We start from the raw sequence: 22,792 nt of genomic DNA on the forward strand, positions 1-22,792 counted from the left end.
TTGTTTATTCTCTTCTTTTTGTATTTAAACATAACCAGCTGGCTCTACGGCCCCGCAACTCGTACATCCTGACAGTGTGGATCCTTCAGGTGTTCACTGGAGTGTGCCCCAGGTGCAGTCGAGCCAGCTGATATAAAGGTTGAGAGCCATCAGCAGAGTTCAACATTGTTTCATGCTCTTACTCTGACTGGCTTGTCTGTTGCATTCTTTTTTCTTTTTCTCTTTTTTTTTCCTTTTAACCAACAACCTTGGAGTTGTGTCCCGTCACAGTTCATCAGCCAAGCAAAGTCAAGCTGGCTGAGCTGTGGGAACGAGGGAAGCGTCACTCCAGCCTGTCCAGGCCCGCTTACCCTGCAGGGGAGTGGCTGAACATTTACAAAACTCAGCCGCCTCTGCTTCCTGTGACGAAGAGCCAGAGCAGCCAGGGCCTGTCCTTCACCCATCTAATCAGCCAAGGAGTAGGACACAGACCTGGCTGCTCTCTGTCCTGCTAACAAACTGTCAATAAGGAACCTTGTGCAAAATATCACGCTTGATACAGCTGTTTCTGCTTGGCTAGCCTCACGGATAGAGGGCGGGCACGGCCTTGTCGTGTGGCATTCTTCTAACTAGGTCACAACGAGTTTCATTTTAGTGCAGCCAAGCGAGATGTGCTTGTAGCTAGAAAATGGGTACATAAATATTTACCAGTTAGGGTTTTTTTATTCGCATGTCTTTTTTTTTCTCTCCACAACAATGGGATTTAAAAACAAAAAAAAAAGGACATGAACATTTATATTCATAAAGTAAATACCATTTCAAAACTATAGTAAAATTATGGTGAGCATAATAACTGCTAAACAACTAACTGTTTAGGGAATAGGAAGACAATGCACCCTTAATTACTGTACACCATCAGTGTTCCCACGTCTCAGAAAATGAATGTCTTTGATCATTGCTGCAATAAAAATGCAGTTAAATCTAAATGCATCTGCTATTAATAACAGTTTGGTGCTTAATTAACCTTCATTAGGAACAATAAGCCGATATGTTAATAAAATACTCTTGTGGACTTGCGCCGACGACGTTTATAAATACACGTTTTGAGATGTGTTTTCTGCGTCATTCTTCAGAGCCAACATGCAGCCAGTTACAGCATTTTGCTTCTGACAGGTTCCATAAACATATTTACCCATAATTTAAATTGAGTAAAATGAAAGTGATACTTGAAGGGGGAAAAAAAATGTTGGATTTGGCCTATGCCATAGTATAGTTTCATGTTAGACTGTGTAAAGTGTGTCCTCATCAGCTACCACATTAGCATAATAAATGCAAACAGCATCACTGGAGAGGCGGCTGATTGGTATGAAGCATCCAAGCCTGTAAAACAGTGGAAAAAACAAACAAAAAAAACCCTTTTATTGTCTGTGGCCTGCACCAACCCTTAGCCTCTAGCATCTGCAGTTTCATGGACACGAACACATCTATTATGTATGAAGGGTCGGCTGTGTCACAGTATAGCACGTGAGAATTACATTGCAGCTGAGCAGGGAAAGATAAAAGCAGTAAAAGCTCAGTCTCGGTAGAAATCCTTACGCACCCCACTGGCCTTCATCACTCAGTGATTTGTTGGATGTTTTCCAAGAAAGTGACAGCTTTTGATGGGTTGGCGCGAGTCTTTCATGTATTTTGAGACTACATTTTTTTATTTCTTTTTTTTGTAATTGTACTCTTGTATGATAAGGATAAACAAATGCATTGGGTTTCTTTCATGCTGGATTTATGCTGCGTTTATGGTGTCAGACATTTTCAATACTGGAATTTCTTGTTTTCTGCAGATGATGCGCTGTACTTCCTGAAAACACTTTGTGAAAGCGTCAATATTTCAAACCAAATTACACCAATCAGATCCAAAATTAAAAACTCCACCGAATCTGCTGGTGCCCTGTGGTGTCAGGCATACACAGTTTAGATGCTAATAGGATGCTAACTGTTATCGTCTCTTGCGTGATTAATGCTGGGATGAGTGAATAATAAACTCTTGTCAACTGTTTTCATGGTATCTTTGAAACCTGCATGGCTTATGTTGCATTTCCAGCTGTCACAAAAAGCTAGTTTACCCAAAGATAGAATGATTAATGAGTATTTGTTTTGTTATCCTAAACATATCCATCATTCTGAAATTAATACTAACTATAATTACCACATTGATATGCATGGCGGGTTATTGAACAACACACTCACACAAAATTATAAATAACTTTAAACAAGATTAAACACACAATTATGCCCACGAGGGATACACCTGTCTCAGCTCGCTGCCCTTTATTTTACTCTGGCCTGCACTAGCCCATATGTCGAGTTTTATCCTTGCATCCATTCACGACACGATATTTGGAGTGCACAAATGCAGTTTTGTCAGTTGTCCAAACACCTCCATTGGACTCATTTCTGCTCCAATGTTTTCCACCAGCCTTGTGAGTATGAGATCGTTTTAAGTGTGCGAGTGAATGTAGGAGTACAAGGTACACTTGCAATCTGTGAAGGACACTGTGAATATAAAACATTTTCACCCAGCCTAGAATAGAGTGAGCTGTTTTTGTTTTTCCACACTAAGTTAAGCACCTACAACGAAAGCAGGAAAATATTTTACACTTACTATGAAAATCGTAAGACCAGTGTTAGAGATGAAATGTTTTCTTTTTCTTCGTTACACAAGTATCTCCCCCCTCTGTACTTTCGACCTTGCTTTCAGATGAGCTCCCACAAATAAAAGGCAAAAATGCATACGTGAGGAATGTCCAAAGAGCAGCTGCGAATGGAGATGTGACCTAGCACTTCACTAACACCATCGCATTTTCCTCCTGCAAAGCCACTTTCACACCTACTTTAAAACACCACTGGCAAAGTGTGAATTTGTTTCTTTTCACCTTACTGTTGTGCTACATCTTCATCAAATATCTAAATGTGGAAAAGTCGTGAATTAATGACACTTTTTGGCAAATTAGTGGTTCATTGCAATAATGGTTATTTGGCGATATTGTCATTAAAAAAAGTCTCGTCGATGACAGCAGCATTTCCGTTTATAGAACATCCCGGGGTTTTCTTATTGGTTCTGTTCTCATTTACAAGAGAACATAAAAGTTGGCACTGATAATTTCGGTTTGTCTTTCTTATGTCTGTTACATCATTTTAGTCAACGTCTTTGTTTTCCCAGCAAACAGAAACAAGATTATGTGGTTGATCTGATAAACACAATGCATATTTTTGCACAGTGAGTCATATCAAGAAAGACCATCTAGGTGACTGTGTGGGAAACGGAAACCTGCGAAAATAGAAGTACTCTGGAGACAAAAGTAGTGATGAGTGGTGTGTGGGACGTGGTCTGAGATATCTTTCGGTAAAAGTCACCCAACCTTTGAGGTCTTATCCCGTGACTAAAGCTACGGTATTAGGTTTCATTTTATAGATTACTGTGAGATGGCAAAAAAAGAACATTTTCTCCTCTGTGAACTTGGGAGTGGAAAGCCTACCAGAAGGGATAAAATTGGTAAGGTATCCACAGAAGCAGGTATCTTAATTCGCTATCATCCGAACTCGAGCTGAAGTAAATTGAAACGTCCATTTCTGGATTATGACTCCAGAGAGTATGAGCAGCTGTAAAAGAAAACTGGCTACAACTAAACAGAAATTGTGAGGCCGTGACACCATAAAAGTGAGTCCTCTAACTTATTTGGAGAGGATTCAAGTGAACTTCAAAGATCTCTTTAATGATCTATAATCCTGTGGCAAATCTTGAGTGGGCAGCCCCGCTTTCCAAGTTATTTTTAACAGGATGTTGAAATCCATGATGAAATTAATTCTAAAGCTGGGAAAAAATAAATACATTGCAGCATGTGCCTGTCAGTCGGCATTTTATTCCAGGCAGTCTCTAACTGAGGAGAGTGGTGGTCAGTGCCATTGTAGTTGTACACAAAACTGCAAGAAAGGCAAAGGGAAGTAAAAAGAGGAAGAGAGAGGTGAAATGTTCTTTGCAAGCCAAAGCAGCATTGTCACATGCGCCAAAAAAACCTGTCTAGGTTGTGTCTTAATGGAGCCATTGATCCTGTGCCAGTGGAGGACACACCCTACTGGGGACTGGCTCACAGCGAGGAGACAGGTGTTCGCTCGATATCTGTCCCACTTCTCTGACCTTAAAGCTTTTAATCAGCTCTGCCAGGGAGCTTGTCAATCCTGTCAAACAATGAGCAGTCCTTAGTATAGACACAGTAAAGGAAGGCAACTTGAGGGTAAGAGCTCTAAATAATACTGCTGCAGCCCTGAGGAGGAAACAAAAAAAATCTGTGCATGCAGTGTACAGCTATTTGGTCTCTCACTGGACAGGCGCCTGCGTCTCGTAGCCAGCGACAGTCTAAACCCCATCAGCAGATTTCAAAGGTTGTTAGTGTCAGAGGTAGATTCACGTAAGTGACTTCACCTCGGTTAATAATTGTTGGTGGCTGCAAAAAAGCTTGGGTTAACCTCCACACCATCGCATAGAAAGAGGCTGACATCATGTGGTACCCTTGCCTGTTGATATAGTAATGAGACTAATTAGATTTTCTTTTTCCTTGCAAAGAAGCAGTATGTTTCTGCATTGGTTGAGTGACAGGGACTTCAATATGACCTAATTGAGTTGTTGTAGCTCCCTTTGACTGCCTGCTTCATTTTCTCTGCTTCTGATCAATAGTAATACACTATCAGGATTTATCAGCTATATTTTCTTTCTTTGTTTCATCAAAGCTGTCAGAACAGTCAGAACCAGTTCCATTCCTGCCTGGCTCATTTCACTATATGTTCTCTTGCATTTCAAGTGTGAGTTGGCATCCTGTGAAGTTTAACACCCTGCCCTTACCATTCTCCTCTATTTTCCTCCTGCCCATTGTCGAGTATATCCACGTTCCCTCCTTCCACATGGTCAATCCAATACCTTCAGCTCTACCAATTCCAGCTTTTTGCCAGTGCCACCATCTCCAAATCACACATCCCAGCATAGCTGTTTTGCTTCTACTTTCATTCCACTTCTCCGCAGAGCATACCGGTACCTCAACCTCCTAAGGCTCTCCTCCACCCGCTCAGTACTCGCACTACAGATCATTGCTGATTTGTTCGCAGTGAATATCACAATCTGTCTGAGCAGTCACACAGTTACAATTTGGCCACACTATTTTCACCAGTCGCAGCCGGCCCCCTTTTTTTTCCACTTCATCCTGATGCTACTTGACATTAAACTTTAAATTGTGTTAATAATCAGAAGAAAAAACACTCACAGGGACTGGAAGTGTTGAATATCCACGCCTCAGTTTTGAACAGCAAAAACAACACATAGTTAAAAACAAATAAAAAAGATAAACATGAGTTTATTTCTTCTTTTTTTTATACTCAAAGCCCACAGCCCACCCACTGCAGTGGTTTCAGATGAAACTGAGAGAAACCCAGAGAGAGGCATTTTATGATTTTTGATTCCTATGATTGATTACTGCTCCCATTCTTTCTCCTTTCAGTCACTTTTTCGAAATGTCTGTCCTGTTTTTCTTGCGGGATTCCGTCTTTGAGAATGTACCAAATGGTTTTTGTATTCTGGGTCCTTGTGTCAATAGACATCTAACGAGCAGTGGAGACTGGGGTAACTTATACCACCCGACTCAGTTTTCAGTCTCCTTTCCCCTTGCTGTGGCTTTGTGGCTCACTACTTATGTCTACGTGCCAGTTGCTTTTCTCTTGAAAGGCCAGTTACAAACTGTGCAGACATTTTTTAGCTTTTCTTTCTTTTTCCTTTTAACTTTTATCAGAAATAATGTCACAATATAAAGAACGAAAGGGATAACAACCTCGAAAAAATTACTACCATCACTCAGTTGTCTGCATTCTATCCTTGCTTACAATTCTGTATGTAATAGTCATAATAGATGTGGTGTCAGAATGACATAAAAGCCCAGATCAGAGCTATTTCATAATATCCTGGAGAGGCTTGATCTACTGAAAGATGCTGTAGAGAAACATGCTAAGCTGTGAGAAAAATACTGTATATGGTTAAGCTCAAACACTGGTGGGAAAGACAATACTTGATCCCAGCTGGAAAGCACATGCAGCAGAATATGAACATGGTCCTGAGATGTGGTGAGCATTCCAACGGTTATATGTATGTGGAACATGGAGCCGTACTTGCCTTGGAAAGATGGGCTGTGGTCGTGGTTTAGGAAATGGTTCAGCCCTGGCCTCAGAGTTCTGCCGAGAACCACTGGATTTCATAGAGTTTCATGATCAAAACACACATGAAAAGCAGATTTTGGCAAAGGCCAGTCTCAGCATTTATGCAGAAACCTTGTGTGTAGCCATTTCTACCACATGTTAGTATCAATCTTGTCTTTTTGTTTACATGTCATGCTTGCTGTTGATGATTCTACTGTAATTTCTCTTTTTTTTCCCCTTCCATGTCACTCTTTTGAAAAAAAACCTGACGTCTTCTGCCAGCGATGCAGTGTCACAGTTAAACTGTACCAAGGAATGCCTGTTAAAATCTACAAGCATTGCAAATGTAAAAAATAATTTAAATAACAAGATAAGATAACGTGTTCAAGGATAAAGTACGTCTAGCATATCTAACGTTATCAGCTTAAGTAACTGAACACATTCATTTCTCCAGTGGTGAAATCAGGATACTAATCCATGCCTAAATGATGTTACTGCAGGGCAAAATTCATAATCGTGTTTATTTGTACTTAATTCCTTGTACACGTGCACAGAGATGACTTGTTTGTTGCAGTATTAGATCAGCGTACTGGTGAGTTGCTTCTGTTGCTTACAGTTAGAAGACCATCAGACATGGTACAACGGCTGCTAATCTGCAGCATGGCTATTGACGGCACATCTTGAGCAAATGCACAGCATTTTCTGAGTCCCATGACGATCATGACTCAGACACATACTAAGTGTGCTTGTTAATTGATAGCAGACTGGGGCTTCAGCCCACTTCCCACTCCAGCTGGAGTGTGAATTCCCTCTCCTATATGTTAATGGATCTGTTGTATAAATGGCCTGCTCCAGCAATGCTAGAGAAAAATAGCTCTGTGCAAAACACCAACAAGACTAGCTGTGTGCACGTTGCCCCCACTGTCCTGTTTGTGTCCCAAGCACAATTAGAGATGCACTTTGATGACTGCCAGTTCTTCTATTTTTCTCTACACGTCCTTAAAAATGTATGATATGCACAACTTTAATTTGTTTCAAGAAATCTACAGAGGCTACTCAGAGTGGAAATGTCAGAAAAAATCACAAGTGTCTCTAATCAAATATTGATTGTACGTTCTCATTCCTTGGGTTTAATAAGCCACTGGTCATGCAACAGTGCTCCTCGCTATGCTTATACTGGACCTATTTATCCTCAAAAGGCTTCTTCCAGCCTGCATGCCTGTAGGATATCAGCTGGCCTTTGTTGGTGGAAAAAGGGAAAAAAAAACTCCACCAATAAAGGTCAGCAGGGGTCAGACATGCAAAAAAAGTGATATTCTGTGCTCTCACTGAGTATTTCTAAAGGTCACCTTGCATGGGGTGTATGGATTTACACCCATACAATGTTGTTTTGACTGAGCGTGCAGATTCCCGCATCCAATGCCCATTTCTATTCTTATGTGCAGCCAATAATTGATCATCCGGTTTCAGCTGAATGGTTGTTTGATTTTTGAAATCTTAATGTTTTATAATGTATCCAACACAAGTGCTTGGCATAATCACATGGAAATATTCCGTGTTTGTACTCTATGCAAGACTTATCTTTACTTCTGGACAATGGAACAGATGGTGTGAGAGAAGGATTTGTCATGCGTGGTTGTCCAGACTCTTTCTCAGCACTTTTTGGCAGGACTTTATATGCATTTCATGCTGTATTTGCTGAGTTCTTAGCAGAGGTATAGGGTACTGCTGTGGGTGCTGGCTTAGCCATCCTATACTGCCCATCCCAGTATCATTCTTATACATAATCTGTATGCTTCATTGTCCTATGCATATTGAGTCAGGGCATTTGAGGTTCATATGTAGAAAAACACCATTAATACTGGCTGATGCAAGGGCAAGATATCAGAAAATTGTTAACTTAAAAGTCCCAAGGGTTCAAGGTGATACCCTGAAACATCTTTTGACAGAAAAATGTAAAATCCCCTCTCAGCAAGTAGACATATCTGCTAATTTGGGGGATTTGTGCACATGGCCTAGTTTTACCGGTATTTCTACACTTAAAAAATATATTGTTTTACTTTTAAATGGCGTTTGAAGTGAGCTTAAGGCAATGGTTCTCAAACTGTTTTTGCAATGCCCCACTTCAGCAGCAAAACATTTACATGCCCCTCACCCCACTCTATTTTTTAATCAGTCATAAATAATTACAAAAAAAGTGGAATTTTACTTTGAAAAGGATGAGTATGGTGAGTTTTGCTCCCAAATCAAATAGATTCAGTGTAATATTTTTCACACTGTTGTGTCGTGCCCCACCGGTGACAACCAGTGGCTCAAGGGAGTGTTAACCCACCAAACGTCAAATTTATGTATCTCTGAAGTGTGTACTATTCCTTAGTCTGAATCTCTCCCCTGTCCACTAGTACTATGTCCCATTGCTCCTGCAGCAATTGTGTTATTGTGTTGCTATGTCAACTGTGTCAAATGTATATGTGGACATAGCCGCTTTGTCGGCCCGTACTAATGCTGAAATTTCCACGGGAGTTGTGCCGCCTGCAGCATCGTCTCTCCTCTGCTTTAATATCCTGAGTGCTGTAATCTGCTCACCGCGTCTGACCCACTACGTGTCACTCTCACTGCTTACCCTCCTCCTTAACTCCCCAAAATCCTCTACATCACATTTATGTAACCCCACCCCTTAACTGCTTCGTGCTCCAAGCTGATACCTGCAGACGCTGTGGCTCAACCTGTCTGAGGCCGTAATGCATCGCGTCGCAGTTCGCCCGTGGCCCCCTTTTTATTTATTGATCAGCTCTTTCCTATTAAGACGTCCAACAGCTGCTCTTGTTTGAAAGCCCAGGGAAACGTTTGCATTATTGAAAAATAACCAGCGCGCATCATTGTGAACGCTGAACCCATTCTGTGGACGAGATGCTTTGCTGACTAATTGTCTGGTCCATGTAAGCGGTCCCTAGCGTCATGGCTTGAGAGCTGTCTGATAAAGCGTGCTATTATCTGGCTGATGTTACTCTTATAGCGCAGCATTTTATTTCTGATACCACAGTTGTAGATACTTGAAACACCTGGAGGGTTCCCAGCTTTTCTCTCCAAGTATCAGTCAGCCGCACACAACTCTGACGCTTACAGTCACTCATTTACTAAGAGGAAGGTTATCGCTGCGTTTCCCTTGCACCCGGCCTTTTGTTTGCTGACAGTTGATTGCTATCTGGTATCAGTGGATGATGTCATCTCGCCATTTGGTCAGGTAACGTCAGCTCTGTTTATTTTGTGTCGTAGAACCGAAACCTTGGTGGCCTTGTTTTGTTAAGCTGCAGGCTGAGGGAGGAGGGTCAAAGCTCTTTCTGTGTTTACACTCAATACGTGCTATACTTTCTCTGTCTCTCTCTTCCACTCTTGCTCTCTCTCTCTGTAGGGCAAAAGTCTTATTTTTGGCCAAGCTTTATTTGTCATTGCCTCGGTCAAAGACAACCAAAATCCCAAATTGCTTTTAGCTTATTTCCTGCTAGACTAGAATAAAAACACATATTAATTACTGAAAATCCACAGGCACTGCTATCCACTTTATGTTTTAAATTCAAAGGGTATCGTGAGAGGTTCCCAAAAAGGGCACACTAAACTCCACTGTCTTGTAGATTTGCTTCTCTGAAATTGTCTGATAACAAAATGGAGTAGTGATGTTTTCCACTTTTTCATTCAAGGATGAATCATTATCCCGCTGAACTAAGATGAGAAGCTCTGTTGCAGGCAAAGTGATGCATCCCCTTGACATTTGAAATGCCTTAAAGCTGCTCGAGGGGCATGTGTGTGTGTGTGTGTGGGCTTGTGCTCTGAACCCCATGTTGCTTTACAAACGATGGATGCAGCTACATTAGGTGAGAGCCTGTGTGCATAGTTGAGTAGCCGATGCTACACACTGCCAACCCGAAAGTAGCAATTTTATAGCCCCGGTGGAAAACACATGACTACTGTGCGACGGTAGTCAGCCATTATGATACTCTTTTGCTCAAACAGCCATTGCAAATAGTTCAAATGAAATGCACAGTGCCTCTCATGGAGCCGTCCCAGGTTGGGAAGTTGCCTAACATAATAAATATTCCTGATAATCATTAACATTTACAGCGCAGCAGATGTTACATTGTCCTCAATGAAAGAGCGTGTTGTACAAAAAAGCATTTCAAATTTGAACCAGATAGTGGAAAATTATGAGCACGGGTACTAAACCATCTGTTCCAGTGAGGTTTCGCTTGCCTCTGTAGTCGGATGTTTGCTTGGGGAGACAGAGGGTAAAGAGAGCTGCTTTGGCAGGTACACCATTGTTTACCCAAGAGACCTGGCTGAAGCACCATCAAATAGTGTCTGAGTGTAGATTAAAACAAATTCTCTGACACGTACTGCTCTGTCTCAAAAAGCTAAATGGCCACAGTCAATAAAGAGCAGCAGTACACATAGCATATGGCTTATCCTTAAATGAAGTGCCCTATCTGTTTGTATTAAAGCTTCGGGGACAGTAAGAGTTCCCAGATGCCCCTAAGAAGAATACCATCATTTATTTTATAAATCATTTTGGGAATCACTACTATTTGTTATAAAACATGAGCAAAATGCCACTGCAAGAGCTTTAAATTACTCACTGACAAACAAAAAGAGTAAAATTGTCCTACCAGGGGAATAAACAAGCTGCTAATGGGAGGTTTCTGTGTGTGTATGAGACAGTAGATTTGGACTCCCCCTAAACACCCCATGTGTGGTCATGAATAGGGGAGCATAGAGGACTGTGCCATTGCCGTGGGAACTGGGACTACATTAAACAGTCATTATCCCGTGCGGCTCAAGCCATGTTTTATCTATCAGCATCCCACTTAAGCAACAGTAGAGTGGAGCAACCAAAGCATATCAAGCGTGAGGAGATGATGTGTTTTCATGTGATAAGCTTTAAAGCTGCACTTGGCAAGAAGTTTATACCAAAATACTTCACGCTTGCAGGGGAGCTAGAAAAGACTGTAGTGCCACTGAAAACTTTGACATATTTGCGTAAGTGAAATAATTTTACGGAAGTTGGATCTCCTCTTGTTTAAGGAAGTGGCACTCTTTTCAGTGAAAACTAAAACTCTTTCTCATTTCTATCCCCCGAAGCCACTGAAAGGATGACATTTCAGTCCAAAAAGAATTGATGACATCACATTACACATTTGGGGCTTTTTGAAGTGTTGAAACTTCAAACGGAGACGTCTCGCTGCCATTTGGGACTGACAGTGTGCCGAGTTGCCTGGTGCAGCTTTAAATAGAAGACATTAATGAGTGCTTCTTCTAAAATATGCATTCAGTTCTATTTAATCTTTGCCTTCCTCGCATTGCAGCAGCTTGAGGTGAATTATTCTGAACTTTATTTGACTCACGCACAATGGATTCCTTTGGATGCACAATATTGAAGTAGGCAATAACTACCTTTGAAATACTGCCAATTTGGCTAATAAAAGACAACAGTGTTAGATTTTAGCTATGAGATATATTCCTTCCTGGTCTGAAAGAGATGTTGGGCCTGTTTTCGATGTTATGTATACTTATTAAATTTATTAGTTTAATATTATCATAGTGATTTTCTATGTACCAGAACAAGGTCCTATGGGCTTATCTGTGGGCTGATCTTTGTATTTGGTTAAAAAACTTAAATTCTCTACAGCAAAGAAAAAAGGCAAATGTTAAATGTTTGCATCCTTCATTTTGGCTCGCTACAGACAGGAATTAATTCTGTTATTTTTTTTGTTTTATCTTTGTTTTCCCACCTGGTTAATAAAATGTTTCAATGTGACTAATTTGAATACATTTTCTATTTTCCTGGACATTGTCTATGCACCATGGAGAGTCCATTTGACTGAAGGCTTTTATTTGGTGCAGCTTCTAATGCACAATGTCCAATGCGCCATATGCAAACAACACAAAGCACATGCTTTTCCTTTCTGCCTGACAGGCCAGATCTTATTACAGTTGAATGTTCCGTGCACAGCTCTGTGCCGAGGCCTTGGGAGTCTCTTGCTATCAGCGCAGGGCCAGACGGCACAGCAGCTGTTTTAATACTGCCCCTTATGTCCCCGTTGATCCAACTCAGCTCACCTGGTGAGAATCAAGCCACTCTTTTTTTTTTTTTTTTTTTTTTTTAATTTAATATTTTGCCAGCTTGGAAGTACTTTCTGCTTTGTTTGTTTGTCCTATCGCTTTTCCTTCCAGAAACACGACTCCTCTCTCCTTTGGCAACTCTTAAGGCAGTGCCTACCCTATCCACAGGTGTATTAGAGCATGACTGTTCCCCCAATCATCCTCTTGTCAGTGTGAGAACAAAACAGCAGCAGCACAGGCAATAATGCCAGCCAACCTCAAACCAGTAGCGCACCTACAGTCCTCCCTACAGCTCCACCTACTTCTTTGTCTCTCTCTCCCTCTCGACAGTTCTACACTTCTCTACTTTGCCTATCTCTTTTTCCGTTTTTCTCTTCTGTTTTTGCATCACTGATTTTCATTAAGCCCCCACTCCAACCTACCTTCTTAGAATCTCATGCATGTATGTGACAGTGCTTTCTGTGGCATTTGCCACTCTGTTATGTAGTCTGTAATTATAGACTCTGCTCAGCCAAAGAGTCCAACAGTCCTTGAGTGAAAGGGGTCCCAGTGGGGGCTTCTGGCCCTTTCACAGAGTGAATTTGGGCTCTGTGACTGTATAATTATGCCTATTCCTCGAGTTTCCATTTGCATTAGTTGCTGTTTAGTTGATTCAATCTGAGTTGGTAGCATCAGAGAAAGAAGGAAGGAAGAGCAAAGCGAGAGGGGGAAGGGGCTCTTTGCACAGCCGGCCCCTGCCACTATTGTTTTAGCGCTGAAATGGATGAGGTCTGGCCAGGTACATATTTATGAGTTCTTTACAGCCCCCGCCACATGCAGCATGCAGCTCCTCCACTTCAGACCAACTTAAGATTAAACTTTAACTAGTGTTGTCACGCAGTAAATTGTGTTTGCTATTTCAAAAATATCATACTATAGCTGCCACAACTGGTAATCTAAGCTGTGATAAAATGGAGTAAAGCATTGCCCTGGGGTGCACAAGGACACAGGTGGTTCTCAAGGTACAGATGACAAGGTTGCCAGTCCTCTGTCAAACTGCATTAGTAAATCAATCTGTCATCTTCAAATCCCCCAAGTCTAAATCTCTATAGAGAGGGTCTTGCTGATGTGGTCAGAAGGAAATGAAAGATGATGTGCACTCAGTAACTTCAAAAGGTTGTCACTTTGTTTTTTTATGTGATTTGATGTAGGCCGCAAAGGCAGCATTTGAGCGAAAGCACATAATAATAGATCGAAATTGCCTTTCTCTCATAATGCATTGCTTTCCAGCCTAAGTCATTCAACCTGAGAGTTCTCAGCCTGCTGAGGAAAAATACATGGTTAATCTTAATGGTCTACCCAGAGTCTGCACCATTTCCTCTCTACATGCATGTATTGGGCCTTCACGTCCTTTGGCTGACTACCTACCGTTTTTACAAGAAAAATCTTAACATAACAGTCGCTGCCGGTACTTAAGACAGTTTGACAGCCTTGCATACACAGAATTCGCTTTCCCCTCTTCCTCAGATCCTTGTATAGTTAAAGATCAACTACATCAGATATTGTAGTGAATGAGTGTATACAGAAATGGATTTCTCTCACGCATTCTTACACATTTTAAAGCCCCCCTGTGGAAACTTTATTTCTGAGGGCAGCGATTATCCATCATTGTGATGCAGTTATTCAGCGTTAAAGAGCCGCTCTGCTTGTGGTGCATATGTTTAGGCCCCACTTCTCTACTTGAGACCACAGCATATTTTCAGCCTGTTTATGAGTGGATACATTGGTGGCTTTATGAGTCCTGCGTGATTAACGAAGGAATTTCAGTCTTTCTTCCTGCGGATAGTTGTGTATCCATAGAAGATAATTATGGCTGCCTCTGGTTGTAAATACAAGCTCAGTCAGGGGCTGTCGCTTCAGGAAATGGGACATCATCAGACTTCACCTGGAAACGACCATAAATTGTAGCACGAGATAACAAAGAAGTGTTGAAACAACAGGATGTAGGTGCCCTGCAATGACACATCTGTTCAGACTGCTGACACTGCAGAGCTCAGAGCAGGTTTAAGTGAAACTTGTACTTGTTTGTTATCCATGAAGAAGACCTATTACTACAGATTATAAAAAGAAACCAAAAAAATGCACTAGTTACCTTCAGCATTAATTTCAATTCAATTTTATTTATGTAGCGCCAAATCACAACAACAGTCGCCTCAAGGCGCTTTATATTGTAAGGTAGACCCTATAATAATACATACAGCAAACACTTGGCGACAGTGGGAAGGAAAAACTCCCTCTGAACAGGAAGAAACCTCCGGCAGAACGAGGCTCAGAAAGAGAGAAGGAAGACAGGATAAAGACATGCTGTGGAAGAGAGACAGAGATTAATAACATGTATGATTCAATGCAGAGAGGTCTGTTAACACATAGTGAGTGAGAAAGGTGACTGGAAAAGAAATACTCAGTGCATCATGGGAATCCCCCAGCAGCCTACGCCTATTGCAGCATAACTAACGGAGGATTCAGGGTCACCTGATCCAACACTAACTATATGCTTTAGCAAAAAGTTTTAAGCCTAATCTTAATTAGGCTTAAAACTTAATGTATTCTTTTTCAACTAATCAGTTATTCAGTTTGGAAAAATTGCTGCTCGCACTGAATGACATCCCTGACTGAAATGACATCCATGTTGAGACTACAGATTGTGTCAAGCCAATAGATCCAAACCCCAAAATGTTCTGTTTATACTGATATAGAAAAAAGTATCAAATGATCAATTCTGACAGATCGGTATGTGTGTAATTATTCTTCCTGTCACTTAATTTTCCATCTTATGCTTCCAGTTCTTAATAAAGGCATAGAGACTGTAAGGAACAGTTAATCCAAGGCTGATAACTGCTAATGTTAAATAAAAAGCAAAAACGCATTACAAAGAACGGTATTCAACAGTTCAGTTTAGCACAAGGTCAATATATGCATGAAAGACTAAACCGAAGGTCCATGTTCTCTAATTGACCTTTTCTTTTGCCACCATGCTCCGCACAGGCTTAGATAGTAAAGGAGGAGTGCCTAATTGCTGGGTTCTTTTAATACAGCTAATGTGTGTGTTCTCATTGTTTTGAGTGCTTACACAGGACTACACATTGTTTCTCCTAATAGGAGCTCCAGGCAGTCATTGAAGTATTTGTGAGTAAAAAGTAATTAAAATTACAATAGGCTACCCAGTGTGTTGCTGGGTAGGTGGAGGAGAGCGCAGCAGACGACGACTTGGCTCCAGCTCACTGCCCTTGTACTCATTCATTAGTGATGCATTGGTTCTCGCTCGGCCCTCCCATCTCATCAGAAACAGCACCTTTGTGGACAAAGGCAGGCTTGTATGGATGTGCCCATTATGTTAGTAACAACTCCCACAGCTTTCGCACACAACCACCACCATGAACCAACTTGTTTTATGTATAGGGGGCAGATATAGTATCTGTGGCACACAGGTGCGTATGGTTGAATCCACGAGTCTGACTTCTGAGTGTTGTGCGTGCTTGTACTACCTAGGAGGCTGAATTGACTCCTTGACTTTCAGTGCATGTACTTGCTATTGACTGGAGTGCTTGCTTGGCCTTGGACACTTGTTAATCGTAATTAAATGTTTTTTTTCCTTTCCACCCCCCTCTTTGTGTCTAGCTGGCAGTGGACAGATGGTACAGATGGACACCAGTAAGTCTGGCTTCGTGGGTTCACAAGTGGAGCTGCGCTGCGTTTTCAGCAACAGTAATCCACCAGTCAAGATCTCCCAAGTAACCTGGCAGAAGCTTCTCAATGGCACCAAACAGAATGTGGCCATCGCCAACCCGGCCCTGGGTGTGTCTGTGCTGCCGCCCTTCAAGGAGCGGGTCAGCTTCAAACATGCAGCTGTTCGTCATCGTACTCCCTCATTGGAAGACACCACAATTGTGTTCTCCAACCTGCAGCTGTCCGACGAGGCTGCCTACATTTGCGAGTATACCACATTTCCTGCAGGCAACCGTGAGAACATGGTCAACCTTACTGTGTATGGTAAGAACTGCACTGATTTTAATTCTGCTTTAATCTGTAATTTGAAAGGAACATTTTTTTTCCTAATCTGGTTTTAGCAGTTCTGTAGGGATCTAAATCTTAGTAATCTAATCTCTCATTGTTTCCCATTCTCCAGGCTTGTGTCTAGAATTTATCCAAGACTTATCTCCAATAAAGCAGTAGCTGAACATTCAAAACATGTTCGTAATGTATATATGGACCTTTGGGTTTCTCATTAAAACTGTGAGAGATTTCATTAATGGCAGTAATATTCCCAAAACGCTGCCTGATAAACATCCATCTTCAAGACGTCTACATTTAAGAAAGGCTAAATTGTAGCGAGATCAAATTATTAAGCTTAATCCACCGAGTGAATGGGAACATTTAAAATTACCAGCTTCTGGGAAACAGAAAGTATGTCTTTAGTGAGTGGAACAACCTGCCCAACATATTCTGTGACTTCTTACAAAGATCCTATGGAAAAAAAGTTAGTCACATATACTTCACTGGAAAAGTTACCTATCTTTAGAGTCAAGATAAGAGAGTAAAACCCCCCCCAAAAAAACAGGTTAAACGTCTGAACATCAGTTAAGGAGTTATTTCCTGGAGCACGCTTATGCTGGTCTGATGAACAATCAAAGGAATGAAAACCCTGTTGCTCAAATTTGGTGTCCTATTGACTTTGAAACAGATCAAACAGGGTCAACCTGACAACCTGAGTGAAAGGCTTAGTAAAAACATATTTACAGCTCTTCTCTTCGACGCCGGCTGCTTTCTATATGTTTGCTGAAGCTCTCGGTATAACTGTCCTCTTTGTTGTTGAAACTATTGAAGTTGCAGAGCAGCACCAAGAGCCACGTCAATGAATGATATATATATTGGTGAATTCCATATAACATGGGCCTAATAGCTTTTATAAAACAGGAAACTTTCGCAGAGGTTAGTTGATAAAAATGGCAGGTGAAATGGAAATCAATAGGAGCACTTCTGAGTGTATAATTTGGCTTGAATAGTAGTGTGGCAAAAAAAAGAGATGTAGTTTATCTTGGAAAGAGGCAGCTTTGAAAAGGTTGCGTGCTGACTCTGATTAGAGAGCTAATTAGAAATTAAGTGTTGGTTTGTGTTCTATTGAGCACCGGTAAAAGAAATAGCACTTGGCTTAAGTAGTCCCTGTTGCCGGGTCTTCTTAGTCAGCTCCGAGTCCCCATTTTGTGTCATTTGGCCTCCCAGGACTTTTTAGGCTTCAGTGACTCAGTTTTTAGGCTCAGTGAACATCAGGAACATGTGTGCAGATAACCAACCGGCAGCCTTCAAAGAGGCCTCTTTATAGCCTATCTCTTTCAGTTGTGCATTTGCTCAAGCTCAAGCCTGCCTTTTGATGTACTAAGAGTAGATTTCTGATTGGCAACTCACAAAGGATTGAAATTGGATGACTGCGCATTTGGATAGGCAAGTGGGTTCTACATCTGAGAGCTTTGAGGAGTGAAGGAAGAAAAACAATGTTATTTTCATCTCAGGTTCTTAGTTTAATTTACTTCAGGAAATTGATTGTTAGAAAAGCAGACAAGACTACACACTAAAATAAAATGGAAAGTGAAATTAAAAAATCAAGCTCATTCTTGAGTGACTCTTTTCTTCCTGAAAATTAATTTCTCCTTTCTACTCGACAGCTCGGCCCATGACACGTATGACCTTGACGACCCCTACGATTGTGGCTAGGGCTCAGAAGCGTAAGATGACAGTTGCAACTTGTGTATCTGCGAATGGAAAGCCCCCAAGCGTGATCAAATGGGATACCAGGTTGAAAGGCGAAGCCACTTACCAGGAGACTCGCAACCAGAATGGGACAGTGACGGTCCGGAGCAACTATGTGGTGATACCGAGCCGCGAGACCCACAAACAGAAGCTCACGTGCATCGTCACGTACCGAAATGAGAAGATCACAGACAGCGTGGTGCTCAACGTTCAGTGTAAGACACCGCTCTCCTACTACTTCACTATTTTTTGTCTGTGCTTTTATTTTGTCCTGCATCCACGTGATGATTTTGTCACCAGATGACACCACTCAGCACAGTTTACACCAAAACAAAGGTTAATTACTAGAAAACAAATGAGCAGTAAACTACAGCGCCAGACTCAGTCTAAGCATGTTAGAAATCTATTTTTCCCCAGTTCTGTTGACATAACTTATAGAATCAATAATTAATAGAATGACTGAATAAACAATTATTCAAGACAAACACTATTTACCAAAAATGATGTATTTAGAGAAAAATCAATGCTTAAACAAGACCTGTTTTTCCATGTTGTGTTGGCAAGTGTGCAATGGTTCTTTTACACTGCTGTATTATTTGGATGACCAAAATTTTTAACCTTTTTTTCAAGATTCTGGTGTTTTCAAGCAATTATTATTAATATTATTTTTGCAAAAGTAGGCTTAGGAAATGTTGAAAAGTATCATTGTTATCATTAAAAAGATGAATAAATAAATAAAATTAAACCACACAACCTAAACAATAGCCTCCTAGTCTACTTTTAGGGTATATTACCAACAGTTAGTATTTGGTGCAGGGCTTTAGACTCAGTCATTAACAGCTGGCTGGTTCTGCCTTTCAGGTAGATGTAATGCCAGTTTTTGTTGCCACTATTTTCTCTTAAATTTTCAAAGTGAGACTTTGAAACAAACTCCACTGGAGCCTGTCCTTTTAAACGTTGTGGCAAAATGTATTCTATCATCCACTAGAAAAAAAACTTCAAAACACCAGACAAAGCTTCTGTAAGTAATATATAAAGAAGAGATTCTTTATATATTACTTACAGGCATCTCTGCTCTCTTTTCTTCAACATCCATCTTGAATGTAGGGACAGAGCCAGCGGTTAACTGACTATTATGCTACCTGGCTAGATAGCATTATCCAGGATGGCATTCAGCTGTATAATTTTATAAATGTGCAGTTATTATTGCTACGATTGCTCATATGTCATACGTTTTCTTGTGCCTTAAGACAGGTAAATGTTCATTGATGTCTATATAATTGTTAGAACAGTGAGTAATGTGGGTGTTAATAGAATTAATAGGTGTCCTTTCTGAATAAGCACTCCAAAGTGCTCTAGGTGGCCAAAATCGTAATGCAGTTATGTTTATAATACATAAACACAGTTGGCATTTTGTCTGTTTACCAGTAAAGCATTATTTGTATCATGCATTATCTGAAATTATTAGCAGTATACCATTAGATCCTGTGAACTCCTGACACTACTAGTCCATTTAATCTTTTATATGCAGTTTTCATGTGAATAAGTAGCATAATTTTTCTTTTTTTTTTAGATCATCTGGTCAAGACGATTTTTGATCCATTGTCTCAAGCTAATATGAGCTATCTGCTACTTTAAAGTGGACGGGTTTGGAAAGGCAAACTGCTAGTGTCCTTCAGCAAAGGCACAATAATAGAGCAGTGGATTATGAGGGATAACTGACAGGAGTGCCCTTTCCTTGCAGATGAACCCGAGGTGCAGATCGAGGGGTTTGATGGAAACTGGTACCTGAACCGTCAGAATGTTCAGCTGACCTGCAGGGCTGATGCTAACCCCCCTGTCACGATCTACCAGTGGAAACTGTAAGTATGGCTAAACCGTAACAAAACACCTTAAGGCTCAGAGGACGAGGCTGCAGGGATACACGCTGTTTTTCTCAGGTTAAATTTCTAGGGGAGGAAAAAAAGTTTTATAGAGGGCTTACTAATGCAACGGGAGGCAATTTCACCGAATGGTCAAAGTGAACATTTGTTTCAAGGCATATATACAAGAAAGTAATCTTCAAAGATAAAAACACTGCTGCTTCCTTCATCCTCTCCAGAAATGTGTCTCAGTTTATTTGTTTGTTTGTTTAGAAAACGTGTAATGAAGATAAGACTAGGACCCAAGGCAGAGCACAATGGGCCTATTACAGCAGCAACATATACCCCTATCTCCCCGATGGTCACAGATAGTGGGAGATAAATGCAAACAGAACACCATTTGCTTTGCTTTTGGGGATGTGCTTTGAAGTCGGAGGGCCAGGATGCAGGTAGAGGGGTGAGAAAGCATCTTTGTTAGTGCTGTTGTGTTCTCTGAAGGGCACAGATGCAGCGGGTTGTCCCCGAGACAGTAAAGAGACGGCTGAAACTGAAGCTGAAGTGGGAGCCATGGATTAAGCCCACATACCGCAGGCCTGACATCAGGGCTTTCGCCTGAGAGCCTACCGCTGAAAATACAAAGGCTAGAACAGACACAAACATGATTTCGAGCTGTTGGAGAATTGCTAAGTAACCTCAGGTTTGATCTGCTCTAAGGAACAGCATGAAAAGTGGGCTTACAGAAATAATGAAGTAAGTACTGAGATATAAAAGAAATAAAAGTGAATGCATAACTGCCATAATTTTGACTGATCAAACCCCTCACTGCCTTTGAATATCAGATGCAAGTACCAAAAAAAAAGACGAGGAAAGAATAAAGAAGTAAAGTGGGTGCGGTTCTTCAGATATAAAGAGTATCACCTTTTTAAATTCAAGTATTATATTATAAAATTGAGAGATAAATGTAGCAATTTGTCCTTTAATTGCTTAGTAAAAGAAAGGTTGAGAAATATGTCAGTGGACTTGAGTGGATGTGGATTAATAGACCATTGTGCCCTCATTGTATCTCCTCTACAGACGACTGCTGGATTTTAATGAGACAGAAGGGGTTTCTTTTTCTCCCGTTCTGTCTTATTCATAGATTTAGCTTTCAGGGTAGAAAGACTGATACTTACTGATATATAGACATAGCAGCAGAAGACAAAGACAAAATGGATATTCTGTTTGGCCTGTTTGGGTTTATTTTTTTATCAGAAGCAAGGCGAGATTTAGGGAGATAGAGGAAGATAGGAAGAGAAGAGGAGGCGAAGAGGAAGAGATGTTAAGAGATGTGATCTAGAAAGACGAGGGCACTGTGCTGACAGATAGGAGAGGACGGCCATTGCTGCACTGAAAATGAGATGCCAAATCTGTTGTGAAGGTTCCCCTGGGCTCCACTGTGGAGGTCAGCACAAGGCTGTGACGGAACGATCCAGAACAAGCTGGCAGGATTGCGTCACACTCAACTCCAAACACAGACATCTAAAAAGGAATTGAATATAGAAATTCCAAGAAAAAAACACTACATAAAAGGTTTATTTTATATATTTTTTATTTTGTGTTGTGTTCAAGTTACTGTTGGAACTATAATTAAAAAAAGTTTGCTTTTACTTTGCACAATCACTTTCTGCCTTCATATATAGTCCTTGAGGAAAGCATCTAAGCCTCTTTGATTTTTTTCTCTTGTTCTTAGAGCACATTGCCAGAGCTATTTCTCAAAATGGGTTAATGGGGAGCTTCACTCAAGTAGCTCAGCTAAAAAAAGGAATGCATCCTGTATGAACTGTGTTGTTTGTTTTTGAAATGTTTGTTCGTACGGCATCATTTCTGGAGTCTGTTTTAAGTGCACACAGCAGTTTTGAGTGGGCATTAGAACAATAAGTACAGGAAAGGTGAGCTAAAAACATGGCTATTCTTTCATACATTCAATTCACTACAGTTATGAGATGTTTTTAAAAGAAAAGAAAGTATTTCAAGCAGACGCATCATTTCCCGTTAAAAATAAAAATCTGTATTATTTAAAGTTCAATTCAATTTTTCAATTCAATTCAATTTTATTTATATAGCGCCAAATCACAACAAAAGTCGCCTCAAGGCGCTTCATAGATACAGAGAAAAACCCAACAATCATATGACCCCCTATGAGCAAGCACTTTGGCGACAGTGGGAAGGAAAAACTCCCTTTTAACAGGAAGAAACCTCCGGCAGAACCAGGCTCAGGGAGGGGCGGCCATCTGCTGCGACCGGTTGGGGTGAGAGAAGGAAGACAGGATAAAAGACATGCTGTGGTAGAGAGACAGAGGTTAATAACAGATATGATTCAATGCAGAGAGGTCTATTAATACATAGTGAGTGAGAAAGGTGACTGGAAAGGAAAAACTCAATGCATCATGGGAATCCCCCGGCAGCCTACATCTATTGCAGCATAACAAAGGGAGGATTCAGGGTCACCTGGTCCAGCCCTAACTATATGCTTTAGAAAAAAGGAAAGTTTTAAGCCTAATCTTAAAAGTAGAGATAGTGTCTGTCTCCCGAATCCAAACTGGAAGCTGGTTCCACAGAAGAGGGGCCTGAAAACTGAAGGCTCTCCCTCCCATTCTACTTTTAAATACTCTAGGAACAACAAGTAGGCCTGCAGAGCGAGAGCGGAGCGCTCTAATAGGGTGATATGGTACTACAAGGTCATTAAGATAAGATGGGGCCTGATTATTTAAGACCTTGTATGTGAGGAGCAGGATTTTGAATTCAATTCTGGATTTAACAGGAAGCCAATGAAGGGAAGCCAA

At 40.9% G+C, this 22,792-nt stretch overlaps 1 protein-coding gene across 11 annotated transcripts in view; it reads left to right on the top strand.

The window, feature by feature from the left end:
• The window catches only part of nectin1b (nectin cell adhesion molecule 1b), a 162,779-nt gene that overhangs the window by 33,691 nt on the left and 106,296 nt on the right, over positions 1 to 22,792 (top strand). For all 11 annotated transcript variants that reach the window (XR_014888214.1, XM_085244059.1, XM_085244055.1 and 8 more), the window contains exons 2-4: positions 15,982 to 16,353; positions 18,024 to 18,323; positions 19,853 to 19,970. Coding sequence is in view for 10 of the 11 variants with exons in the window: in XM_085244059.1 (XP_085100185.1) it covers positions 15,982 to 16,353; positions 18,024 to 18,323; positions 19,853 to 19,970 (790 nt within the window). In the remaining variant the exon portion in view is untranslated. The remainder of the gene's footprint in view (positions 1 to 15,981; positions 16,354 to 18,023; positions 18,324 to 19,852; positions 19,971 to 22,792) is intronic.

This window comes from Mchenga conophoros, linkage group LG14 (assembly GCF_057382185.1).
Source record: "Mchenga conophoros isolate Kocher_MC1m ecotype Shallow Benthic linkage group LG14, M_conophoros_male_GT1.1, whole genome shotgun sequence".
NCBI lineage: Eukaryota > Metazoa > Chordata > Actinopteri > Cichliformes > Cichlidae > Mchenga > Mchenga conophoros.